A 26,665-nucleotide genomic window follows, 5' to 3' on the forward strand; every position below is an offset into this window, starting at 1 on the left:
ATTGGCATTTTATTTATTTATTTTGTGGCTCAGAATTCCACTGTGTGATTATATCTACATTCATTCTCCTCTGGATGGGCCTGCGAGTTGTTTTATGTGTAAAGCTGCTGCGAACACTCTTGTACATGTCTTTTTGTGGAAATGTGCACCCATGTCTCTTGGGTGTCTGCTTCGAAATGGGATTGCTGGGTCATGAGGCAGACACGTTTAACTTTGCCAAAGTGGTTCGTCACTTTATGATCCCGTCAGTTGTTATGAGAGAGTTTGAATTGCTCTGTATCTTCACCAACTCTTAGTATTCATGGGGGCATGGAGTAGATCACTGTGATTTTCCTATGTGTTGCTCTAAGAATTCATGATGATGAATGTCTTTCCACATGATTGTGGGGCATGTGACCGTCCTTTTTTGTGAAGTGCCTGTTCAGGTCTTTCTCCCGTTTTTTAAAATGGGAAAGAGGTGTTTATGGATTTGTAGGAGTAGTTTGTTTATTCTAGATATAATTGCTTCATCAGAGATATGCAGATATGCGTTGAGAATCTTCTCCGAGTCTGTGGCTTGCCTTTTCACCCTCTTTTAGTTAGTTAGTATGTTTTGGCTGCACGGGGTCTTCGTTGCTGTGCTCGGGCTTCCTCTAGCTGCAGTGAGCAGCGGGCTCTTCTCTAGTTGTGGTGCGCAGGCTGCTCACTGTGGTGGCTTCTCTTGTTGCAGAGTTCAGGTTCTGAGGCGCTCGGGCTTCAGGAGTTGTGGCGCTTGGGCTCGGTAGTCGTGGCTGCGGGCTCTAGAGTGCAGGCTCGGCATGGTGACGCATGGCCTTAGTTGCCCCATGGCACGTGGAATCTTCAGACCAGGGACTGAAGCTATGTACTCTGCATTGATTCTTAACTACTGAACCACCAGGGAAGTCCTCACTCTTTCAAGAGTCTCAGTGAACAGATATTTTTAATTTTTATGAAGCACTTTACAGTTACTATTTTTGGTGTGTTCTTAGATAAGAAATAGATGCCTATCTCTAGATTATGACATTCTTCTCTGTTTTCTTCCAGAAGCTTTATAGATTTAGCTTTCACATTTAGGTTTGTAATCTATATTGAATAAATTTTTGTGTATAGTGTTTGACATGGACAAGGTTTACTTTTTTTCTGTACGGATAATCCCTTGCTCCTGCTTTCTTTATTTAGAACATCATTATGTTCTCACTGAATTGGTGCCTTTGACATAAATAGACAATAGTATATGTGATCCATTTGTGGATGCTCTCTGTTACATTGGTCTACTTATTTGTTCTTAAACCAGCACTGCACTTTCTTAAGGTAGCTTGTACTATAGTGGGTCTTAGAAAATGGTATGTAAGTCCTCCGACTTTGCTCTTCTTAATGGTTATTTGGGCATTTTAATTCTAATGCATCTCCATATTCATTTTAGTATAGGCTTGTCAGTTTCTTCAAAAACATTGCTGGAGTTTTGACAAATGCATTGATTCTGTGGATGAGTTTGGAGAGCACAGGTCTATCTTAACACTCAGGAAGTCTCTTAGGGATCCAGACACGATGCCAGGAGCTGGTCAGTGGATCTCTGGCACTAGGTAGTAGAGGTCTGATAGATAGCCACTGGATGGAATTTAAAGATAACTGTTGAAATTAACTTTTTTTTTCGATTGTGGTACATTATACACGTTATTAGCAACACTTTCCATAATGCTTTTAAATAAAATTCTGACTTTTAAAACTGAAGCTTTAACTATTTCTCAGTTTGGGTTAAGTGGCTCCTGGTTTAGAGATTCATTGGCCTCTGTTGTAGGTTATACTGGTGTGTTTCTGATTCAGAATCTTTATTTTGAAAGTATATTTTGTTTATTTACATGTTACATTTAAGGCTGTCTGGAGAAATGATGTAGTAACTCTGTCCTTTAAGTTTACTCAGTGCCAGTTAATTTTTAGGATCCCTTTCCACTTACATACTGTTAGTGTCATCTAAAGGATTTAATATGGTTACTTTACAGTATCTCTGATTTCAATTATAGATTACTTTTCTTAAAGGATACTTTAAAATTCATGTTGAAAATTATTATTTTTTTCTGGGCTTAAAATCCTATTCTTTTTTTTCAGAGACAGAAGGATCTGTCCTGACCGGCACCGTGTTAATCCAGAAGTAGACATACCAAGGAAGTTATCCAGCCAAACTCTACCGGTGCTTGGATACATAAAAGTAAGTTCTGTTAAAGATCCTTTGTCCAACGATTAATGGTTAGTTTTAATGAACAAGTTTCATTTTTGAGTGGTAGAATTTAATAGAATGTAATTATGACAGTATTAACCTACCTCCATTAATCTGACATTAGGCATGTGTTCTTATATGGTGCCTTATTTCAAGGTACCAGTTTGTTCAGAAAACGAAGATTAAATTGGGAAGATAGATAAACCACTTAAACAATTTAAGGAATTTTTAGTTTTATATATATATATATACATATATATACATATATATACTTTAAATTATGTATATATGAAATATATATTTTTTATTTTTAAATATTTTGTTTTATATAAATATAAATAACTTATATTTAAGCATTTTAAATACATGTATATTTATATAAAATATTTTATATTTAAAATTTTTTAATATAAACTTTGTTTCTTTATTTACTGACTGCACTGGGTCTTCATTGCTGCACATGGGCTTTCTCTGGTTGCAGCGAGCAGGGTCTGCTCTTCACTGCCGTGCATGGACTTCTCATTGTGGTGGCTCTTGTTGCGGAGCATGGGCTCAGTAGTTGTAGGGAACAGGCTTAGTTGCACCACAGCATGTGAGACATTCCCAGACCAGGGATCAAACTTGTGTCTCCTGCATTGGCAGGCAGATCCTTACCACCAGACGACCAGGGAAGTCCTCGGTTGTATTTTAAGAAAGAAAGTCATTTACCTCTGGGGACTATTAAAACTGATGTGATGATTACACAGCCCTTTTCAGAACATTCCTATGAGTGTTCCTTTGGGGATATTCTGAGGTGCAAGTCGAAGCACTGAGTTGAGCTGTCCCTGTGCTGTGACTCTGTTTTATTGCTTCGCTTCTTTCTGAGTCTGAGTGTTCCGTCCTCGCCTTCCCTTCCCCCTAAGGGGCATCTGTTGGGTTCCTTCATACTCGTGCTCCCCTCTTGTGTGGCTGTGCTGTATTCGTTTCCCAGGGCTCTTGTACACAAGTTTATTCTCTCCATCCTGGAAGCCAGAGTCTAAAATCAAGGTGCCAACGGGGGGCTGTGCTCCATCTGAAGGCTCGGGAGGACCGTCCTCTCCCTGCCTCTCACAGCTTCTGTTCACTCCAAGTGTTCCTTGGCTTGTCTCAGCTCGTACTGCGTCCCTCCAGGCTGTGCCTTCACCACCTCACCGCTTTCGCCTCTCTCTGTGCCTCTTACAAAGCACACCTGTCGGTAGCTGAAGGGCCCAGCAAGATAATCCGCAGTAATCTCCTCACCTAGAGATGCTTAATTAACATCTGCAAAGACCTTTTTTCCCTATGAGGTCACAGTCACAAATCCTGGGAGCTAGCACAGAGACAGTTTTCTCTGGAGCAGATTGGGCGGGTGGGGTGAATCTCCATTCAACTCCAATACAGTTTTGATTGCTGAAATGATTTTTTTCTTTAATTTCTAATTATTTCCCAAGTTCTGTCACTTCATTCCTACAGTTTAAAATTGTGGTTTATGTTGTCACTTTGTATCATATATCACTTTTCTTAATTAATTAATTTCTTAATTAACAAGCTGAAAGGCAGCTTGTTTTGAAAGCGGAGGTTACAGTTTTCATCTGTTTTGTGGATACACGTTCTTAGTGGCTCTCATTGTGGCTAGCAACTTATTCGGCTGCTTATTCTCTTTTTTATTTTATAACTTAATATGGAATTTGACTTTGATACTTCGCTGTTGTTCATTTTTAGATAAAATTCCATTCCCCTAAATTTAAGGAGGTGATGTGGGTCAGGATTCTATAATTTCACAGAGTTTTGACTTCTGTTGTTTCCATGTCTTGTTGAAAAAAAAAAGTGAGAACACAGTTTCTGAGATGTTTGAAATGCCCTGGCTCTGTGTCCCTCCCCCGAGGTGTGTCTGGCCTTTCTCCTCCTTCATCTCTCTTGTCCCTGGGTGGACAGTGTGGAAATCTCATGGGCCCAGCCTTCCCCCACTGTCAGAGTGCATGGAAATGTTCCAGCGTCAGCCAGGAAATGTTCCTCGTCACCCAGGCCCAGTGTGCTCTCAGTGACTACCTGCCGCCCTGTGGGGTCTTCCTGTTCTCAGTCCTTCGGGCACACTCTTGCCTCCCAGTGCTGCTTCCTGCAGGGACAGGGATACCTTGCAGCTCTTGTGGTGTGGGTGGTTGTTACGCATCTGCTCTTTTGTTATTGTTATTTTAATTAATATATTTTATTTTTCAAGCAGTTTTAGTTTTACAGAAAAGCTGAGCAGAAAATACAGAATTCCCCTTTCACTCCTTCCTACCCCGACCCCACCAGTTTCCCCTATTGTTAATATTTTTCATTATTGTGGTACATGTGTGACATTGATGAGCCAATACTGATACATTATTATTAAGTGAAACCTATCCTTTAAGGCTCACTCCTTGAAGTGTTCCTTCTGTAGACTTTGCAAATGTATGGTGACACAGGTAACCATTGCAGTATCACACAGAGGACTTTCACTGCCCTGAAAACCCCTGTGTGCTCTGGCCACCCTTCCCCAGAATTCCTAGCAGTCACCTATCTTTTTACTGTCTGTATAGTTTTCCGCTTTTCAAAATGTCATATAGTTGCTGTCGTAGAGTGTGTAGGCTTTTTGAATTCACTTTTCATTCAACAGTTTGCATTTAAGATTCCTCCTTGCCTTTTTATGGCTTATTAGGTCATTTTTATTGCTGAGTGTGCTACAGTTTATCCATTCACCTCCTGAAGGACATCTTGGCTGCTTCCAGTTTTTGGCAATTATGAATGAAGCTATGATTAATACTCAAGTGCAGATTTTTGTGTAGGCAGAAGTTACTTGGGTAAACACAAAGGAGAGTGACTGTTACCTGTGATTGTATACAGTAAGACCATTTTGCTTTATAAGAAACTGTAAAACTTTCTAAAGTGACTATACCTTATTGCATTCCTACCAACATCTAATGAGTTTGTTTTCTGGAAATGTTTACTGTTTATGGGCTTCCCTTGTGGCTCAGCTGGTAAAGAATCCGCCTGCAATGCAGGAGACCTGGGTTCGATCCCTGGGTTAGGAAGATCCCCTGGAGAAGAGAACGGCTACCCACTCCAGTGTTATGGCCTGGGGAATTCCATGGACTATATGTATGTAGTCCATGGGGTTGCAAAGAGTTGGACACGACTGAGCAAATTTCACTTTCACTTTACTGTTTATATTTCAGATAATACCCTTTTATGTTTTGAATGCAACAAATTACTTTGGTCGTATAGTTGATAAACATGAGGATCTTTGTGCAACTCTTAATGCTGAGATGAAAGAGTATTTTGAAGACTCCAGTAATAAAGCAACTGTTGAAAAGGTGGAGAAATTTGGATTATATGGGTTAGCAGAAAAATCAGTTTTTCACAGGTAAAATGTCTCTCTTTCATCTCTACAAGTTGTGAAGCACAAGGTAATATTAAATGGTATTGAATCCCTACTTTCATCTCTGTCCATCTGACCGGTGTGCAGATACTGAGCCTAGCTTCCTCCCAGGAGGGTGGTGGCAGGGTTGTGTGCCCACATGCCCAGCTTAGCTCTACTCCCAAGCTCTTCGGCCATGGGACTGCTGAGCACAGAGCGTGGATGACAGAGTGGTACTTATATGTGACCGTCATCGAGCTATCACTGTCCTGCACACACGTGCATCTTTAACTCATGGAATTCTTACAAATCCCCATAAAATGAGTACAGTTCTCATTTTACAGATAAGCTGACTAAGTCCCGGGCTTCCCTGGTAGCTCAGCTGGGAAAGAATCCACCTGCAATGCAGGACACCCTGGTTCAATTCCTGGGTCGGGGAGATCTGCTGGAGAAGGGATAGGCTACCCACTCCAGTATTCTTGGGCTTCCCTGGTGGCTCAACTGGTAAAGAATCTGCCTGCAATGTGGAAGACCTGGGTTCGATCCCTGGGATAGGAAGATGCCCTGGAGAAGGGAAAGGCTTACCTGCTCCAGTATTCTGGCCTGGAGAATTTCATGGACTGTATAGTCCATGGGGTCACAAAGAGTCGGACATGAATGAACGACTTTCACTGTGTGTGTATACTAAGCCTTGGCAAGGTTATGTGAGCTGTCTAAGGTCAGCTCAGGAAGCAGCAGTCCGCGTTCCATCCTCCCTCACGTGGTGTATGCTCCCATGTCCGCTGAATGCCACACCTGTCCTCTCTTGATAGCCCAGACCGAGAACCTTGGAACATTTAACTTGTCAGATAAAGGAATTTCCTCTTTTCAGAATGCTACACTGTCTTTTATACATAGGTATGAAGTGAAAGTGAAAGTGTCAGTTGCTCAGTCATGTCTGACTCTTTGTGACCCCATGGACTATAGTCTGCCAGGCTCCTCTGTCCGTGGAATTCTCCAGGCAAGAATCCTGGAGTGGGTTGCCATTTCCTTCAACAGGGGATCTTCCTGAACCAGATATCAAGCGTGTATCTCCTGCATTGCAGGCAGATTCTTTACCATCTAAGCTACTAGGGAAAGCCCTTATACTTGAATTAAATAAATAAATCACGGCTAAGTGCTCTTGCTGACTCTAGCTGTTTTATTTCTAGTATGGAGTTAAGCCATGCAGTTTAGGGGAAACTGCCGTGTGGTTTGCTTTTAGCAAGTAAGTTGAGGCGACATTAATTTCCCTTTGGGTCTCTGTGTTAGTCTGAGGCCACTGTTGTTCTGCAGGGTTCAGGTGTTGGAGATGAGTCAGAAGGAGGACACGTGGACCCTGGATAATGTCCTTGTGAAATTCATAGATGAAGGCAGGACTGGACTCGTCACAAGAGACCAGTTGCTGCACCTTCCAGAAAGTTTCCACGCACTGCCCCCACAAGCTGTGGAGTTTATCGTTTGTAGAGTGAAACCTGCGGACAGTGAAATTGAATGGAATCCAAAGGTGGGTTATTTGGGCTTTTTGTATTTGTTGACTTCTAGAATATATTTAACCCAGAATAAACATGGAGTTGAGGTATATTTGAATTTGGAGTACTGGGTTTGGGTGAAATGCTTCGTATTTCTTGGCAGGGATGCACTTCCCAGCGCTGTGCTCTGAACGTAGCTCTGAACCCTCAGAGGGGTGCCAGACATGATTGGCCATCATTATCAATAGTGCTTCCAGACTTAGAATTGTTATAAAACATGCACTGTGCTAAAAATAAACTGACTGTCACTTAAAGAGAATAAACAGTACACGTAGCTGCAACAGTGGATACCCCTGGTACCTCTCTGGAGGGACCAGGTCATTCCACTGGAGTTGGGAAGGTGGGCAAGGAAAGAGAGAGAGTCCAGAAAAGCTTCCAAAGGAAGGGACGTTTCCCCTGGGCCCTTCAGGTAACTAGGATGTCACCAAGTAGACCGGATAAGGCATTGACAACGAAGAAGCCCACCTGTGCCAAGACACGGAGCCCACGACTGTCCCAGGTAGCCAGAGAGACCAGGTAGACAGTCTTGCTCATCGCCAGAGCAGTGATTCCTGTTCATAACAAGGCTTTTAATTCTTCAGGGGAAGGTTACATTTCCTACAGTCTGATTAATAGGATATGAAAGAAGCCATTGTAGATGGCAAAGTAAAAAGCTTGGGTTGTGGACAGGGGCACTGAGAACAGATGCAGGGGGCATCCTGAGTGCAGGTCCACACTGTGGACGCCCCACACCGCCTGTTTCCTAATGCGGGTGCACAGCTCTCATTCCTCTGTCAGCTGTCAGCCTGTCTCTAAACGATGGCTGTTTATTTCTTGAGAAGTTGGACGAGAGTGAGAGAGAGAGTCCCACTGGTAGGGGAGACCAGGGCCCCTCAGCCCCAGCGTCGCTGGTGTGAGCAGCCCCAGCATGTGGCCTCCTCCTAGGGAGCAGCAGGAATATTGTGTGCTTGGGACTTGGCACCTCTCCTCGTCCTTCTCTGCTGGTGGTTACCCATGTTGGTGTCAGGGCATTATGGCCTCCATAACCTGCTTCATGGGGTGGTCGTGAGGCTCAAATGAAAGGCGCGGAAAAGCTTCTTGTGAAACTATTGAGCACATACAGAATTAAGTATTTCCTTAAAGCTTCAGATAAATTTACTTATGTGTATTATTTTTTCAGGTTACTAGGTACATTCATCATAAAATTATTGGAAAACTGCATGATGCAAAAGTGATACTGGCTTTAGGAAATACAGTTTGGATTGATCCAATGGTAAGAATACCGTTTTCTTGAAAAGAAACATGTGTTTGAATGTGCTCAGTCCCTAAGTCGTGTCCGACTCTGCGACCCCATGGACTGTAGCCTGCCATGGGATCTTCCAGGCCCCTGAAATTATCCAAATTATTCTAACCTGTTGCTTAAATAAATCTTTACCTCACATAAATGGAGGCTTATTTGATAAGGGAGGGCTCTGTGTGAAGGAGAGCTTGTCCCATGTTATTTGCATCATGAATGTGTGGTCATGGGTTTTATGGTTAAGGGAATCTTTTATGTCGTAACCCAGCACTCACAGGCATGTGTGTATAAATCGCATGTACTCACATGTACAGCCAAGAGAAAATTCATGGAACTGTTGTTAGTACATGCGACAGTCTCTGCGGTTACAGTTCTTAGCCAGGCATCAGTTGTGCACCATTAGTCCCCTTTCACAGCCCTCTGCCCACAGCGGTGGGAGACCCTGGGGCAGTCCCTGTCCCGCAGGAGCACAGCCGTATGCTGGTCTAGCTGTGAATGATCTTAAAAGTGGTCAGCAGTGTGGAGGATTCCGTCCTCAGGCTTTCCAAGACAGGTTTTATTGTGTTCATGGTTTCTACCTCATCCATTCACCAAATACTTATTGAACACCTCCTGTGTGCCCGGACCTGTATGGGGCACTGGGGTTCCACGCATAAACAGACAGCTGCCCTGCGGAGCTGCTGTGGGGGAGGGCAGCGAGACAGAAGGCGAGGCCAGGGCCTCGGGCGTCCCCTCTGAGATCCGCGCTCAGGCCAGCAGCGTCTCTACTCTGCTTGCACCCCGGGTACTCTACTTTTCATTTCAGAGTTTTGCTCAATTAGACTTAAATCTTAATTATTATGATTATTTATAAAGTTTAAAGGAATTCCATTCATAAAAGCTGTTTTGTTAAAAGTTTTAATTTTTCCCCTAAGAGTGAAAAAGACGAGCTTGGGTATAAGATTTACAAGTAAGAGAAAAAAATGAATTTTTTTCTTTTATTTTTCTTTTCTTTTTTTTTTTAATTTTAATTTTTACTTTATTTTACTTTACAATACTGTATTGGTTTTGCCATACATTGACATGAATCTGGCACGGGTTTACATGAGTTCCCAAACATGAACCCCCTCCCACCTCCCAGAAAATGATTTTTAGAAGGGAAGGTAGAGACCACCAGTGTAGGTAAATGAAGAGATCAGGGGTGGGGCAGTTCTTAGTTGATCTTATAATAATATTGTGGTGGTTCTTTATTATAGAAATAAAATGGAAACTTTATTAATAAGCAAGGATTTTTTTAGAACTACAGCCAAGAGAATGAAGCCAAAAAAAAAGAAAGAAAACCCACATGGCAAATATGCTTCCTCAGCTCCAAAGTGTAACCATGTCAGTGGCACCTTGGAAGGGAAACAGACATGCCCCACCGCCTTCCCCCCCCTGCAGCAGCGTGGTCCCCAGCCTGAGAGGGGAATGGTTCTTCCCTGTTTCTGGATGGGAGAGCGTTCCCAATTCCTGGTCCCTGGGGAGGTGCGCCTGGCTTGCGAGCCTGGTCTGCTCCCCCAACCCAGGAAAGTCCTGGGGCCACACCTCCCACCAACAGGAAGCAGACAATTGCAGATTTCCATGTTTTACTTAATTTTGTGTAAACTGAAATGGATGAGAATATTTTGGTTGCAGAAAAAAAACAAATGGAGGAAACTGTCCAAGATAAAGAATCTAGAGCCTTGGCATAGGCCCTTTCTGGGCCTCTACGGAGCCTGAGCCTTCTTGTTAGGAGAGGTGAGAGTATGCGAGGGAAAATCAGAAAGATCTAAGAGTTGTGTGTGTGGTTACAGCATCACGGATGGGTCTTGTCTGGGGTTTCACCCCAGGACTTGATCTTGGCCCCTGCTCCATACCTGGTCCTGTTTCCCCAGCACGAGGCTGGGTTTTGGAAGACTCTGATGAGGAGACCCTTGCACGAGGTGGCATGCGCCCTGGTGCATTGAACACTGCCCAGTGAGATAGGGAGGCCAGGAGAGAATGTTTGTGACTCATCTAAAGTTCTAAGTGTGGTTCTTGTAAACTTTGTATTTTTTCTTTGATTCAAGGTGCACATTACAAAACTTTCAAACTTGAAAACTTCTGTCATTGATTATAATGTCCGAGCTGAAATTTTGTCAATGGGAATGGGCATTGATAACTCAGAACATGTAGAACAACTGAAAAAATTATACAAAGGAGCTAAAATGCCATCTTTTGAAGAAAGCCTGAACCAGACCCTGTAAGTAGATTTTTGTCCCCCTTTGGAAGAGCTGTTTTGTGGAACTAGAACTCACAAGCGGTATGAACATTTTTGCTGAAAGTAGAGTAGTCTAATGAGTCTCTGTGTTCCCATCACTCAGTAATTACCAACATTTGGGGAGTCTGATTTTATTCACACTCCAGCCCACACTTTTGTTTTTGCTTGACTATTATAAAACAAATTCCAAATATATTATTTCACCATATTGCTTACAGAGGGAACTTTTGTTAGCTTTTTATTGACAGCACACATCCTGAAAGGTACACACATAGCAAGTATGGCTTAATGGTTTTCTGAGCATGGAAACTAGGCCAGATCAGAAACAGGGTGCCACTCAGAGCTGCCTCCTGGTTCTCCCCAAGGGCAGCCGCCTTCCAGATACAAAACAAGGTGGATGACTCCTCCCTGGCTCGCTCTCTGCGTGGAGCCATGCAGTGTGTCTCTTGTGTCTCCTGGCATCTTTACCTGCTGCTTGTGGCAGCCATCCATGCCGTGCGTGCAGCTGTAGACCATGTATTCCCACTGCTGTGTCATATTCCGTTGTATGGACACAGTGTGGTTTATTTCCCCATTCTGTTGGTGGGAGGAATTTCCAGGTCTGGGCCGCTTCGGATGGCACTTTAAACATTTCTTCGTCGTGCGCTTTGGTGCACTAATGAATGTATTTTTGACGGAATGGAATGGAAACCGCTCAACGGTTCTCCAGATGGGTTGTACCAGTTTCATGTCCACAGCAAGATGAGAGACTTCTGAAGTCTCTGAGAGAGTATACGGGCAGCCCCGCGGGAGGATTGGACTCAGCATGTGTGTCCACCAGGACTTGCATCAAGAGCTCCTTTCAGTTGAAACAGTGGACACCTAGTAGAAAACAGGACCAAAGATGTGAACAGACACTGCACAGTGTCCAATCCATTTTAGCTGTCCAGTAATTAATATGTGAAGGGTCCTCAGGCTCATTACTCATCAGGGAAATGCAAGTTAGAACCACAGTGGAGCAGCACCGCTCCATAGCCATGGGAAATGAGAGAAAGGAAATACCAAGTGTTGGTGAGGATGTGGAACAACAAAAGGCTTTAAAAAACTTAACTAAAGTGCTGTTAGCACAGCTAGCAAAACTATTGGTAATTTCTTAAATTGCATTTTAATTGTGTTAAAATAGACATAACAGAATTTCTCCCTTTTGTTTTTTTCGAAGTGTGGTAAAATACACATAAAATCTATCACTGTAACTATTTTTTAAAAATTTTATTGGAGTGCTGTTGCTTTACAATCTTCTGTTAGTTTCTGCTCTACAGCAAAGTGAATCAGCTATGTGTACACACATATTGCCTCTTTTTTGAATTTCCTTCCCATTTAGGTTACCACAGAGCACTGCGCAGAGTTCCCTGTGCTATACAGTAGGTTCTCATTAGTTACCTGTTTTATACATAGCAGTGTATGTATGTCAGCCCCATCTCCCCATTCATCCCACCCTGCTTCCACCCTTTGGTGACCGTATGCTTTTTCTCTGTGTCTGTGTCTCTATTTCTGCTTTGCACATAGGTTCGTTTATCTGTCCCACTTTTCTAAGATTAATACACATATATGTGTTACTATACGATGTTTTTCTCTTTCTAACTAATACGAAGTGTACAGGGCAGTGGCAGTACGTTCATGTTGTGTAACCGTCAGCACAGTCCATTTGCAGACGTTTCAACATCCCAGCCAGACACCCTGTGCCCAGTAAGCCGCAACCCCCTTTTTTCTGTCCCCCCGGCCCCCGGGACCCTCCTCTGTGCTTCGTTTCCAGTCATTTACCTGTCCTGGGCACCTCACACAAATGGAAGCATACAGCATTCGTCCTTCTCTATCTGGCTTGTTTCACTTCGCATGATGTTTTCAAGGTTTATCCATGTTATAGCAGATGTCAAAATTTTGTCCTTTCTAAGGCTGAAAAATCTTCCGCTGCATGGCTATACTGGCCTTCCCTGGTGGCACTGCATTTTGTTATCCATTCAACTGTAGAGGGTATTTGGCTGCTGTAAATAGTGCTGCTGTGAACACTGGTGTGCAGCTATCTAAGTTCCTACTTCCAGGCCTTCTGGAATTTCTGGATTGTACGGCAGTTCTGTGTTTCATTTTTTAAACTGACAGCCTGTTTCCACAACAGCTAAGTGTTGTGTTCCCAGCAATGCACACGTTTCCCGTTTGCTCCACATTCTGGCCTAGAAATCAGCCTGAGGTGAAAGCTTAGGGTCGTCTTAGGACTTTTCTGAACGAGTGTCTTGTCTTGGCTCCAGACAGCTTAGAAAGGACTACACACAGAATTCACAAGGTCGGCTCTGCCCTCTCTGGCTTCAGGGGTGGAGCTGGGGGAACAGGAAGTTCTTTCAGTGTTATCTAGAGGGAAATAGGAACTTGGAGCGTCCCAGTCCACCGTTTTGTTTTGGATGCTGGAATATTTCTTCAGTCTAACTTTGTTTCAGTTGACCTGATTAACAGATAAATACTTTTAATTGAAGTTTCCAGTAGGTAAAGTTGAAATTTTAAAATTCATTCATTTATTCAGCAAACATTTATTGAGTGTCTACTAGGCATGCATTAGTGAACTAAATAGACAAAGGACTCACATTTTAATGGGGAGAGAAAGACGATAAAGATGTTACAGAGATACATACGGGATCAGATGGTGGTATGTGAGATGGAGCAGGTTAACGCAGAAGGGAAGGGAAGGTGGTTTGGGGTCTGAGATGGTGAGCCGAGACACTAGAGCTGAGTCCTGACCCAGGCAGATGTCGAGAGGCGAAGACTCGAGTGGGCAGGAGAAGGCTTGGTTGTTCCTTGGTTCCAGGAACAGAGAGGGAGGTGCAGTGATCAGAGGAGTATACAAGGGGGGAGTCTGGGTGTACAGGGTGCAGAGGTACCGGAGTCGGATTTCGCTGGGCCCTGTGGCCAGTGCAAGGAGTAGGCTCCTCGGAGGATGAAGTGGAGCCGTGAGAGAGTTTTGAGCAGAGGAAAGACATTAATCAAAGCACCCTGGGCTGCTGTGTTGAGAAGAGACTGGAGGGGACAAAGCCTGTGCCTGGAGTTTGGGACAGGATGACTGTGGCTCAGACTGGGATGATAGTATGGAGGTGGGCGAAGTAGCCAGTGTTGAATGTACCTGTATGAGTGTGGTCTCAAGGGTGTGGTCAGCAGACGCTGGGTGTCCAGAGCCAGCTGAGGGGCCTCTAACGCTGAGAAGTGGCCAGCAGTGGGCATCTGAGAAGACACAGCCTGGAGCCAGCTGGGGTCAGGAGGAGCATCAGGATGGCAGTGAAGAAGGAGTTTCACGGAGCAGGGAGCCGTGAGCTGCATGGTGCTTCTGAGGCCACGTGAAATAAGGACTGAAAACTGATGGGCGGATTTAGTGCTGTGATCGTGGGAGACCTTGAAGTGTTCCTAAATTATTGCTCAGAGTAGGGGAATTTCAGAGAACATGGCAAAGATGAAAACTGTCTGAAGTTTACAGGGTTTTCTGTCTTAATAAAATTGGGTACCTGTGGGATTAGAATATGTTTTGGTTTCTGTATACTTTCAGGAAACAAAAATTGTTCCATGCTTGCTTGCTTTTTTCTTTTTTTCGCTGTGCTGGGTGTTCATAGCTGCTCGGGCTTTCTCCAGCTGTTACGGAGCGTGGGCTTCTCACTGCGGCGGCTCCTCTTGCTGCAGAACACAGGCTCAAGGCACACGGGCTTCAGTAGTTGTGGCGCACGGGCTCTCGCGCACAGGCTCAGTAGTTGTGGCACACGGGCTTAGTTGCCCTGCAGCTTGAAATCTTGCGGACCAGGGATGAGACCCATGTCCCCTGCACTGGCAGGTGGACTCCTATCTACTGCGCCACCAGGGAAGTCCTCCCTACTTACTTTTGAGATACTCTTTTCAACCTGAAGATGCCACTGCAATTGAGTAGGTTTACTCAAGACAAAGGTGGATCACTTACAGGAAGCCCCACAACTGCTGTTGAGCCCCAGCTCTGAACCAAGCACTTTACTCAGTGCCTGGGCACAGATGACTCTGCAGTCGCACAGGAGTGCTGGACACCTGTGGTCATAAGCATGGAGGGAAGTGCAGAGACCACGGGAGCTACAGAGGAAGCTTGCCTCCCAGGAAGGGACTCCGTTTCAGGAGATGAATGGCAGCTGTGTGTTTGCTGGACCAGAATCGAGGAGCATGGCGCCATTCTTACAGCAGATTGGAAAGGGGGACAGAGTCTGGGGACCTGAAAGGTTGACAGACACAGGGGAGTGTGTATAATTGTGTCATTCTGAGTCCTCAGGACTGAGAAGATAGTGGCAGGGTTGGCTGTCCAAGGATGTTTCTCAGAGAGCAGCCAGCTCAGAGGGGAGGAGACACTGCGTGGGTTTTGGACTTGAGTTTCAGGTTATTGAACGTATAAACCTAGAGTGCAGGAAAGTGGATGGGGAGGCTCTGGTTTGCTGGTGTTTGAGGACAGTCATGACTTGTGTAAGTGTGGGAGGAGGAAGGAACTGATCCCCAGTAAAAGAGGGCCAGGAGGGGGAGGTCAGAGCCGTGGTGGAAGAAGAGGGTGGGCGACAGAGGGTCTGAGGCTGCACGGTGGTGAGGGGAACAAAGCCTGAGAAAAGGGTCCGTGCCTGAGTGGTTGGACCATGGGACACTGCCCTCCATGCCACAGGCTTCATATGTGTCAGTCAGACGTGCCCTTGGAGATACACATGCACACTCCCTACCCATAGGGGTGTGTATACGTGTGTTTCTATAGGTTGCTCCTTTAGGCTTCAGTTAACTTGAAAAGGATGCACAAGAAATGATTTTTGTTTTCTCCCTTGAGAAAGGAAATTGGTGACTAGGGAACAGAGGGGAGGGGAGAGACTTTTCACTGTGTAGACCTTTCTATCTGTTTCTAAAATACTGAACCACATGTGTGTGGTTACCTGTTAAAACAACCAAAAGAAAAACACAATTTTATAAGAATGAGATTGCCCTCTATATATTGATATGGTGCAATCACCACTTACTCAGTACAGTAAAGGAAGGGATAGAAAAGTGAATGTAATGTAGTAGGTTCCCACGTGTTTAAACATGTGTGTGTGTTTCAGATAGAAAGATACAGAGGGCAGTATTTGCTTTTTCTTGCAAAGAATGTTCCCAGCAATAGATCCAGAGTGGTAAGAGGGTGTCTAGGAAGCTGGGACAGGAGAGGAAAGGAGACGGCTTGTACTTTCTGCTCTTTTATCCTCTTTGAAGTGGGCAGCAGTGCATACAATTCTCAGAGTTATATGATTTGAAAAGAATTTTATTTTGGCAAATGAGTTCCTGCACCTGTTGGGTGACGTATGTCGATCAGCCACTCGGCACCTGACGCCAGTTGTGCCCGGAGCTGGCTGACCTGCCTGTCGCCTGTCAGTGAGCCGTAAGTTCTGTGCAGGTTTGACTGCTGTAGGAGGCATTTCCAGCCACATGTGGCTGGCCTGCCTCCCTCTTCTTGCTGGAAATCCCTGTAGGGAGCCAGCTTCTTCCTGTCTCTCCGTCTCACAGTTCACCTCTGCCTTTTCCGCCCAGGATACCTTCTTCCAGAGAAGACAGTGCTTGTCTGCCAAGCACACAGCAAGAGGACAAGGGCTCAGAGAGAGGAACTGACTCCAAGACAAACTCAGAAAACCAAAAGCATGGTTGGTTATTTAAAAGATGGGTAATTTAAAATCACTAATGCTTGGAAATTTTTTGATGTTTAGGCTTTCCACTTTTAGATGAATTAGAAGGTGATATAAACTGATGTTACCTAACTTTCTATTTTTGACAATTCAGCTTCCGATTTTTTTTTTCTGTAACTTTTTTCCTTTTTGTTATTTGAGGTATAGTGCTTATCCAGTAAAAGTGCATGGATCTTAAACATACAGAATTTTCCTGTGTGTACATGTCCATTACCCCACCAGGTCAGGCTATTGGCCATTCCCAGAATCCCAGTGGTCTCCCTTACGTACCCTTCCTGTCTGTAGCCCTGCCCAGGAGCCCCTGTTCTTACTTGCGATACCATCAGTGTTGCTGAATTGGAAGCACATGGTATACACTCTCGTGGCTTCTTTCATCAACATTATGTCTGTGAAATTCATCTAGATTATTGTAAGTAGTAGTGGTACTTCATTGCTGAGTTGTATTCTGTGATATGGGCTTCCCTGTGGCTCAACTGCCTGCAATGTGGGAGACCTGGGTTCTATCCCTGGGTTGGGAAGATCCCCTGGAGAAGGGCAAGGCCACCCACTCCAGTATTCTGGCCTGGAGAATTCCATGGACTATGTCCATGGGGTTGCAAAGAATCAGACATGACTGAGCAACTTTCACTTTTGCTTTCATTCTGTGATATGAATGTACTGCAATTTATTTCCCCATTTGCCTGTTGAAAGACATTGTTTTCAGTTTTTGACTATTGTTAACAAGCCCCTCATAAACATTTTTGCTCAAGTCTTTGAAAGCCTCAGACATTTTAGGTTGAGAATTTCAATTGCACTGATTTACAAAATGTTATGTGCTGCAGTGGTCCTTGCACGTACTGACTGCTGTTCTGGAAATTGTTCGGGGTGCTAGCAGGCTGAAATAGCAGGGACATTGGAGCAGTGGTGTCCTATGGCCAACAATTACATGTGGTCCTTTTTCACAGAGTTTACATTCCCAATTGTTTAATCATAATACTGGTCAGTGTAAATAGTTCTTTTCTTATCTAGTTTTTGTTTTATTAGTTACACTAAATGATGTACATTTTACTTTTTTTAAATTGTTCTTTGCAGCTGGATACTTCAGTTACTATGAAGTTTATGCTCATAGTAGTTCAACGAAAAGTTGCATAAAATGCCAAAAGTACATATATATATATTATATATATAATGGAGTCATATACATGTTATTTGTAATATATATGTTATATATAATATATATGTCTAAATATTATGGAGTCACATATAAATAACCTATAGGAAAATTTGACTTTTTGGACAGAAACTTTACCTAAAAACACTGGAGGTGTTTCCATTAACAAAACTACAGAGCCGCCGAAAAGGTATGCACATTGTTGGGGTCTGCTTTCCTTACTTGCCTAGCAGATACACAGAGATGAGCATATAATCCTCTTCCCTTTCTTCCAGCTTCCACCCACAAATAAAATGGTTCCAAAAAGAGGATGTGGTCATACTGAAGATAAAAATAAGGAATGTGAAAGATTATAAATGTAAATACTTTAGAGATAGAGTTGTCTTCAGGTGGGTTTATATATAGCTTATAAAACCAAATAGAAATAATTTCTAATGTTTTAAAAGGCTGACTTTATTTCTTTTTGTAAATCTAGTGCCTGGGTAGGAGAGAAATTTTACTTGGCTGATTTGGAGCTGCAAGCCAACATAATAAAAGATGATTGCAAATGCATAATTAAATATGACGAACCTGTAATCACTCTTGCAAAAGAGCAAAGGGAGTCTTGGTGTGGCTTACTCAAACAGAGGGTGAGTAGAAGTCAACCATGCTTGGTCTTAACACCCTGAGTTTGTTTTATTCTCTCAAGTAATGTAAATTGTTATGTTGAACAGAATCCCAATGTGGCTTTTGATTTTGATCACTGGGAAGACTGTGATGAGGATAAGGAGGATAGCCACTTTGCCAAAGGTAAGAGGAGGTGCACCCACTCCCCAGGAGAATCGAGAATCGTAGGACCTGAGCATCATGGGGGTGGACGCAGATTCCAGGAATGCAGCTTTTGTAAAAATGGGCCATTACTGTAAAGCCCTTAGGTGTTAGTTTTCTCCTTGTGGTTGATCTTGGTGCTAAATGTTCTGCTTTGAGGACTATCAACTCTTGGTTATAAACATACTTCCTTGTAATACTTGTACAAATATTTCTCCTAGGAAAATAACTTACCCCTATGCAGGCAAATTGTTCTTGCATGTTTCTTGCTTAAAATCATGAAAACTTGAGTCACAAAATACAGAGCTAGAACCCAAGGGACTTTTTCTGCAATGACCAAAATAATGGGCATGGGGGAATATTTGCTAATGAATCTGTAATTATTAACATATTTTTGATAATATCTACCTCTTTTAGTTGTAAATTCTAAAAACCTGTCCTGCAGCGTGGCAGGCTTGGTTGAGACCAGTGACAAAAGTTCGGATGAAGATGAAAGTGAGAGTGAATGAGAATGTGAAGTAAAACCTGCAGAGTGGCCAGAGGCTTCTGAGCAGAAATGGATATTGCTCTGTGACCAGAAGCTAAGAAGACAGGAAGTCACATTCAGACCTTTTTTCCCTCAAGGATCAAGCGTCACTAAGTGTTACCTTGTGGCACTGGGATTAGTAATGGTGAGAAATTCTTAACTGATAGAAAAATGAGTTGATGATGAGACTCTGGAAGGAAGGTGGGAGCAGAGGCACTGTGAGTGCTGGGCTGTCCTGCTGGCCGCCTGCTGTGAAGCCCGCCTTGACACTCAGGTTGAGTGATGCAAGCCAGGCATTCAGGTAACGAACTGTACCACCTGGAGTTCATTGTTGTTTTTTCATCTAGACCTGTGTTTGGTACATTCTTAAAACCTGATCTTGCACATATAAATGGAGATTTCTTAAAATACACACTCTGCACTGCTTAAGAGACCTTTTCAATGGCTTCCCTGGTAGCTCAGATAGTTAAGAATCTGCCTGCAGTGCAGGAAACCTGGGTTTAATCCCTGGGTCGGGAAGATTCCCTGGGTCGGGAAAATCCCCTGGAGAAGGAATTGGCAACCCACTCCAGTGTTCTTGCCTCGGTTCCATGGGCGGAGGACCCCGGCAGGCTACAGTCCATGGGGTCACAAAGAGTCAGACATGATTGAGCAACTAACACTTCACTTCACTTTCAGCCATGAGTTAGTTGGCATTCAACATAACTGTGTGTGTGCTAATGCTCCTAGTAGTCTTTACATAGTGATAGCTGGTTACCCAGGGTAAGCTGATATCTTGCGAAGAGACAGTCCAAGGGCGAGAATGGGCTTGCCTCAGCAATAGCAGCCTGACCCAGGGCTTTCTGGAGGTAAAGCTTCTGAAGTATCCTTGGAACCTGCAGCGTCCGGGACAAACAGGACACAGGTCTCTCTCCAGTGGAAACTGAAGAGGATTTGTGCCTGGAGGCAGTGCTCAGAATACCTGCACATGGTGAGCCCTGCAAACATTCATGGCCTCGGCCTGGGGCGAGGCTGCAGCACCCACAGTCATGAGGCCATCAGGAAATGTGCATTTGCCTTGAGCACTTCAGTGTGGGACTGCCCAGAGCCTGGCTCTCCAGTTAACTGGAGAGTTAGACGGCGAACCGCTGGCCAGTTCACACCCCGTGCACTGCTTCAGTGTGGGCCTGGCAGCTTTGCCTAGAACTGGAAAATAACATGACAGAACATGACTGTTAGGACAGCCCCCCAGAATCTTTATTCTTTTTTACACATCAGAAAGCACAGGTGCCCACGTTTCTATCTGCCCCACGTACGAAGCACCACCTGAACGGGAGGTAAACTTTGTCATCAAGCTGTCTTGTCGTGTCCCATGAGCAGGCGTTTACCGTCCTCTTGCTCTCAGTTTCCTCATCTGTAAAATAAGACGGTCTGCTTCTTGGTGGGCATTGCCCAGCTGTGGGGCCTGGAGTGCTGCTGGGTGGAGTCATGCCGCTGCCCTCTGGGGGGGCGGACGTGGTGTCCAGCCTGGACAGCTGCCGGGATCTCATCCTTGCTGCCACTGTGAGCCCGTGGTTGACCGGCAAGTGTCCGATTGGCACATGAGGTGTACCGGCGGTCCTTTTTCCTGGCTAAACTGGGCAGGCTCTTCGGGAACTTGTGGTGTCTTTGCTGGCAGAGGTTCTGATTCTGTGCAGCTCTTGTAACATTCTTACCCCGTGTAGTTTCGGTAAATACAGCTTTCGCTCCCACCGGGGAGGCCTCTGGGTCGGTGGCCAGGCCTCCCGAGCTGCACTGGCTTTTCCCTGAGGTTGCTGGCCACCTGCAGTGTACGCGCCATTGTATTGTCTCTCGTAAAACACAACACATAATAATAGCAAGCAGCAGAGCTGCACAGATGTGTGCCCAGGTGAAAGCGATGGGGCTTTCTGTTCTCAGAGATGTAACATTGATTGTCTCCTGTGGTTCACTAACAGCTGAGTGAAAGTATTGGGCAGAGGACGGCTACATGTTTAAATTTCAGTTTCTTTTTTCAGACATTTAAATTTATGACTATTTGAAGTTCTGAATTACGTTCTGTAAGGTACGGGACTACTGGCTTGTGAAATGTAAACAATTACTCATTGGGTTTTTTTTTGTTGTTGTTCTCTGCTATTAATATGTACTGATTTCATGTTTTGGGAAATTTTCTGAAATGCATGGTAAAAGTACATTTGCATGCTTCTAAAATTGCTCATTTTCTTTGTTTTGGTGTGAAAGTCTTTTGCAATATATTAATAAAATTTCAGTGTTTTCACGGAAATGTTACTTTTTCCATTCTTTTAAACCATATTTTGTCAGGAATATTCCTGAGTGCCAAATGCAATTGAATTTTATACGCCATACTTCCTGGTTTGACTGAAATACCAGTGAAGGTTGTCAGAGGACCTGTGACACTGAGCTTCTTGTGGACACAGGCTGTGGGTGGTCCTGGGCAGTCAGCTGTGCCCTGCAGGCCTTGACGCCAGCCTGGGACGGACCTGCCCCATGTGCCCCGGGTGAAATACAGGAAGGGGTGGGGGTAAGTAGGAAAGCATTCGTACTTGAGTATTTTAAAAATCTATTTCAATCAAAGCAAAGTTTCATCAATTTTATATTTAAATGTATATGTGTGTGTGTGTGTATACATATACATGTGTGTGTATGTGTGTGTGTATATATACATATATGTACCTTGCTGATGATGGAGCTGAAAGAACACCCTTTATTGAAGTAGGTGTGATGTGCCCCTTGCTAGAGTCACTCTGTGGTGCCAGTGGCTCTGATTTAGTCCTTCCCACCACCACCATTCTTCTGGGTTATCTCCTTGCCTGCTGATTTCAGCCAGCACCCACCCAGGGAATTAAGGATAGCTAAAAATAATAGTATCATACACGTGTGAATATGTTTGTTTTTTTTTTCCTTAAGAAAAACATCAGGAAGAAATAACCACAAATATTGCTTACAAAAATAAGTTCATCACAGCTTGGATTTGGCACAAGAGGCCGAGCTTGTTACTCTGGAGCTTCCTCTGGGGGGACGACTTCCATCAGCATCTGAAGGTGCATGGTGAGAGGCTCTATGGGGGAAGTGCAGTTAGAAAAGCGTCATTAAGAATCAGCTCCACCCCCCTTATTGGTGAGCAGTGATAGTGTTAAACTCCTTGGTGATGTGTCTCCTATTAGAGCCTGTGCTTGGGAGACATAGGTAGGTAGAGATGGGCAGACCCATCCTGGGAGCTATGGTGGTTCTTTGGAGATAAGTTACTTCCCATTAAAGCATTAGGAACCTGCTAAATATTTCACTGCCACCAAACCATTTATAGGAAAAATGTGAATGACTCAGTTATATGTGTATATTTAACTATTTACCACTGACCAAGGCTGGATATGTAGTCTGAAGTCACTTAGTTGGCGTCTCCTTTAAAATACAGATGGTTCGTTCTCTTTTCTTCCTTAATTCTAACAGTTTTTGTTGGGAACAGCTTGGCTAAACACTCAAAGCTGAGAAATAAGGCATATTTGGGTGGGGCCTTTAGGTAGTAAGTTATCCTGGCTAGATTCTCTGTCAGTATAATCAAATGCAAGTCCATTTTCAGAGGCATAGGCAAGTGTGGCCAGTTTTCTGATAGTTATTAACCTTTTCTTTCATTTTCACCTCAGAGCACCAGCAACCCCTCAGCTTTAGGCTTAGATCAGCGTAAAGAGGTTAGAGGCAGGAGGAGCTCTTTCAAGAAAGGAACAAAGTCCTTGGGAAATAATAGAGGCCACAGGTGGACCCCAGGGGTGTCACACTGAGGGGAACAGGTCACGTGTCCTCCCAAAGAGGAGATGAAATTTTGTTAGCTGTGTGAGACCCTATGACAAGAAAGTCCTGGTAGCATCGGGACAGATGAGGCTGCGGGGTGTTGGGCTTGCCTTGCTTCGCTAATAGCACAGCGGTTCCCCGGTTGATACTTACTTGAGATTTTCTGAGCCCATCCAAACTTATAGTGGACAAAAAGGAAATAAAATACAAGGCCGCTCAGCATAAACAACACACAGTAGAGATACTCCCACGCAGGTGCGCTGATGATTGGGGCCAAAACCAAAAACACGGATAAGAGAGTCACCAAGATGGGGATGAAAATGGGCACCTGCAGGCAGAACAACATGGAGTCACGACTCGGCCGTGAGCACTTGTTTCCCTTGTGAAATTTTTCATACCCTTGATAGAGAAAGAAGAACATAGTTTCGATCGCTTGTAAGTAAATTTGCCGACCTCATTTCACTTGTTCTTCCCTTTTCCCTAGACTATAAAGAAAACGCCTTCACGTTACTTTTAGCTGTAAAGTACACGTCATGCATTTCTCACCGACAAGGACTTGGATTTTAACCTGTTGGTTCCCTCCTTGCTCTGTCTCGCCATTAATTTGTTGCCAGAATCAGATGGTGTGTCCTACACTGTCTTCATCTGCTAAGTCGCTTCAGTCGTTTCCGACTCTGTGCAACCCCATAGACGGCAGCCCACCAGGCTCCCCTGTCCCTGGGATTCTCCAGGCAAGAACACTGGAGTGGGTTGCCATCTCCTTCTCCAATGCATGAAAGTGAAAAGTGAAAGTGAAGTCGCTCAGTCGTGTCCGACCCTCAGCAACCCCATGGACTGCAGCCTTCCAGGCTCCTCCATCCATGGGATTTTCCAGGCAAAAGTACTGGAGTGGGTGCCATTGCCTTCTCCAAGCTCTGCTGATAACGTGTTCCTCTGTCCCTCTCGTTTGTCAAAACCGGGGGCTAGACCTGGAGGCAGGAGCCTTTTGTGGTGGAGCAGTGCACTTCCTTTCGTCACCTCAGGAAGCACTTAAGGTCTGACTGCCACACTTTCGAATCCCTGAAGTCAATCAGTGAGTTCAGGGGCTCAAGAGACATCCAGTCAAGGCAGATCTGGATGCACCCATTTCTCCAGGGAGCTGTTTCTTTTCAGTAGGAAATGGACACTTAGAAACCATCATCTGGGTGGTTGGGGTATTCAATGTTCTTTCACCAGGACAGAGAAAAATCATTTTTTTTCACAAAGGGGAAAACATTGCACAAATGATTCTAATAGTTTTGATTCAAATGTAAGATTGCACTTTTTTCCTTAGTTTACTCTAGACTTGCATTTTCTTTCCTAATGCTTCTTTTCAGAAATCTTCATAATGGCTTTCACATGATTACTTATTTTCTTTATCTTACAGTGTGTCTATAATAAAATAACTATACCAGTTCATTTCAGTTCAGTTGCTCAGTCGTGTCTGACTCTTTGCAACCCCATGGACTGCAGCATGCCAGGCTTCCCTATACCAGTACTACCATTGTAAGTAGCATGAAGTTTAAGACTTTTTTTGCAGTTCTTTTTAACAGAAGAGTATAAGCCACAAGGGAAATGCAATTAAAAGTCATGCACTTTAGTATCAGTTCTGGTAATTCTGCTCTGCGTGGTTATGTCATCTTTTTATAGAGTAATATTTTTTTATCTCCATTTGTTTGGAGTTTTCAGGGATTTGCTCTTTCCCTTTTCAGTGTTTAATTTTTTGATATTATAAGTTTTTTCTTGAGTTCGCTTTATTCTCCCGTTATTTCTTTTTGCGAATAAGCACATGTATATGCACAAACATGCATACACCTGTTCATCTTCCACTACCCTTACATAAAAGGCAGCAAATGCATAAAACACAGTGTTACACCTTGGTTTTTTCCATTAATATACTTCAGAGATAGCAGTGCTGTATAAAATTACTTATCCATTTTATTACTGCTTACCACTCTATTTGGTGGATGTTCCAAACTTATCCAGCTAGTCTTCCACTAATTGACATTTGGGTTGTGTTGAGGCTTTCGCTTTTACAGTTAATGCTGCAATTAATGACCTTGGGTATGTTTCATATTTTTTGTCACCTTCACTTTGGGATCCGTTCAGTTCAGTTTAGTCGCTCAGTCTTGTCCGACTCTTTGCGACCCCATGAATCGCAGCACGCCAGGCCTCCCTGTCCATTACCAACTCCCGCAGTTCACTCAAACTCATGTCCATCGAGTTGGTGATGCCATCCAGCCATCTAATCCTCTCTCATCCCCTTCTCCTCCTGCCCCCAATCCCTCCCAGCATCAGAGTCTTTTCCAGTGAGTCAACTCTTTGCATCAGGTGGCCAAAGTATTGGAGTTTCAGCTTTTAGCATCAGTCCTTCCAATGAACACCCAGGACTGATCTTCTTTAGGATGGACTGGTTGGATCTTCTTGCAGTCCACGGGACTCTCAAGAGTCTTCTCCAACACCACAGTTCAAAAGCATCAGTTCTTTGGCATTCAGCTTTCTTCACAGGCCAGCTCTCACGTCCATACATGACCACTGGAAAAACCATAGCCTTGACTAGACTTTGGGATAGATTACCTCAAAACAGGATGACTGGGTCACAAGGTAAATCCATATGTAATTTTGCTGGATATGGCCAGGTTTCCATCCATAGCGGGCATATCATTTGAATTCCACTAGCAGTGTTGGAGAAGGCTGCTTCCCCATGGCCACCTCCATGGGGTGTGGCCAGACTCTGGGATTTCTGCCCCATCTTACAAGCATGAAATGGTAGCTCGTTAGAATTCTGGCGTCTGTCTCTTGTTAGGAACAAAACTGAGTGTGCTGGGGCCCATGTGTTTCATGTTTAAGTGTCAACGCGTTGTTCTCATTGAACTTTGTTGACTTGTGTCCATTTATATCTTTTGTCCATTTCAGTTGTTAGTAACTCCCATCTCAATTTTAGGCACTCTTTAAATGCGGGCTGTTACCCTTTTTGTGTGTGTGATATTATTGCAGATATTTCCAATATTGTATATATGTGCTTTCAATTTTCTTCTCCTTATCTGAATGCATGCATTTTTATTTTGGCCACGAGATACGGTTGCCCCCTTTTTAAAAATTACTTCTTGATTTTTGAGTCATTGGAAAGGTTTTTTCCATTCTTGGATTACAAAACAGCTTATGTTTTCTTCATGCATCAGTACTAGGATATTTAAATTTCAGAATCTATATTTTAATTTTTAATATTTAATGGCCAGGTTTTCCCTGGCCATTCTTGCTATTAGTAGTTTGTTCTTCAATATGAACTGTATAATCAGCTTGTCTAACTCCAGAGAAAAAATTAGATGGTGTTTTTTATTATAGTTACATGAAATGTCTAAATGAAGGATGCTGAGTTTCCCTATCCAAGAAGATGATGAATTTCCATTTGCTCAAGTTACTTTTTTTGTCTTGCAGGAGAATTTTACTTTTCCACTGAGAAGTCTAACCTCTTGTTGAAGTTCATGGCTAGGTTTTTATTTCAGATGGAGCAGGGGGAAGATGAGGTGTTGTCTTTCATTTTCTTTTAATTGAACATCATTTTTATAAATAAAGGCTATTGATTTCACTCAGTCGTGTCAGACTCTGTGTGACCCCATGGACTGTATAGCCTACCAGGCTCCTCTGTCCATGGGATTTCCCAGGCAATAGTACTGGAGTGGATTGCCGTTTCCTTCTCCAGGGGATCTTCCCAAACCAGGGATTGAACCCTGATCTCCCACATTGTAGACAGACACTTTACCATCTGAGCCACCAGGGAAGTCCTTTTAATTGGGCATCATTTTTATAAATAAAGACTATTGATTTCAGTGTCTTAATTTTATGTCATATTACTTTACTATATTTTCTTGTAGTTTTTTCTTTGATCCTTTTGGGTTTTCCAGGTGTACACTTTTATTTTCTTTGAATTTAGAAAGACTTTCAAAAAATCTTCTCTAATCCTTATGC

General features: G+C 43.7%; 2 protein-coding genes across 3 annotated transcripts in view; one reads left to right on the plus strand and one right to left on the minus strand.

Annotated features, from left to right (window-relative positions):
* Positions 1-18,857, plus strand: part of TDRD12 (tudor domain containing 12) — a 68,841-nt gene extending 49,984 nt beyond the window's left edge. The window contains exons 22-32 of the mRNA XM_068993044.1: positions 2,107-2,206; positions 5,410-5,597; positions 6,906-7,116; positions 8,301-8,393; positions 10,484-10,656; positions 16,240-16,349; positions 17,671-17,731; positions 17,817-17,930; positions 18,017-18,170; positions 18,255-18,330; positions 18,766-18,857. Coding sequence (XP_068849145.1) covers positions 2,107-2,206; positions 5,410-5,597; positions 6,906-7,116; positions 8,301-8,393; positions 10,484-10,656; positions 16,240-16,349; positions 17,671-17,731; positions 17,817-17,930; positions 18,017-18,170; positions 18,255-18,330; positions 18,766-18,857 — 1,372 coding nt within the window. The remainder of the gene's footprint in view (positions 1-2,106; positions 2,207-5,409; positions 5,598-6,905; positions 7,117-8,300; positions 8,394-10,483; positions 10,657-16,239; positions 16,350-17,670; positions 17,732-17,816; positions 17,931-18,016; positions 18,171-18,254; positions 18,331-18,765) is intronic.
* A 1,303-nt stretch (positions 18,858-20,160) lies between these two features.
* The window catches only part of SLC7A9 (solute carrier family 7 member 9), a 32,287-nt gene continuing 25,782 nt past the window's right edge, over positions 20,161-26,665 (minus strand). For both annotated transcript variants that reach the window (XM_068992448.1, XM_068992449.1), the window contains exons 12-14: positions 22,832-23,006; positions 21,838-21,950; positions 20,161-20,675 (exon numbers count right to left, since the gene is read on the minus strand). In XM_068992448.1, the coding sequence (XP_068848549.1) occupies positions 21,886-21,950; positions 22,832-23,006 (240 nt within the window). In that variant the 3' untranslated portion in view covers positions 20,161-20,675; positions 21,838-21,885. The remainder of the gene's footprint in view (positions 20,676-21,837; positions 21,951-22,831; positions 23,007-26,665) is intronic.

This window comes from Capricornis sumatraensis, chromosome 20 (assembly GCF_032405125.1).
Source record: "Capricornis sumatraensis isolate serow.1 chromosome 20, serow.2, whole genome shotgun sequence".
Lineage (NCBI taxonomy): Eukaryota > Metazoa > Chordata > Mammalia > Artiodactyla > Bovidae > Capricornis > Capricornis sumatraensis.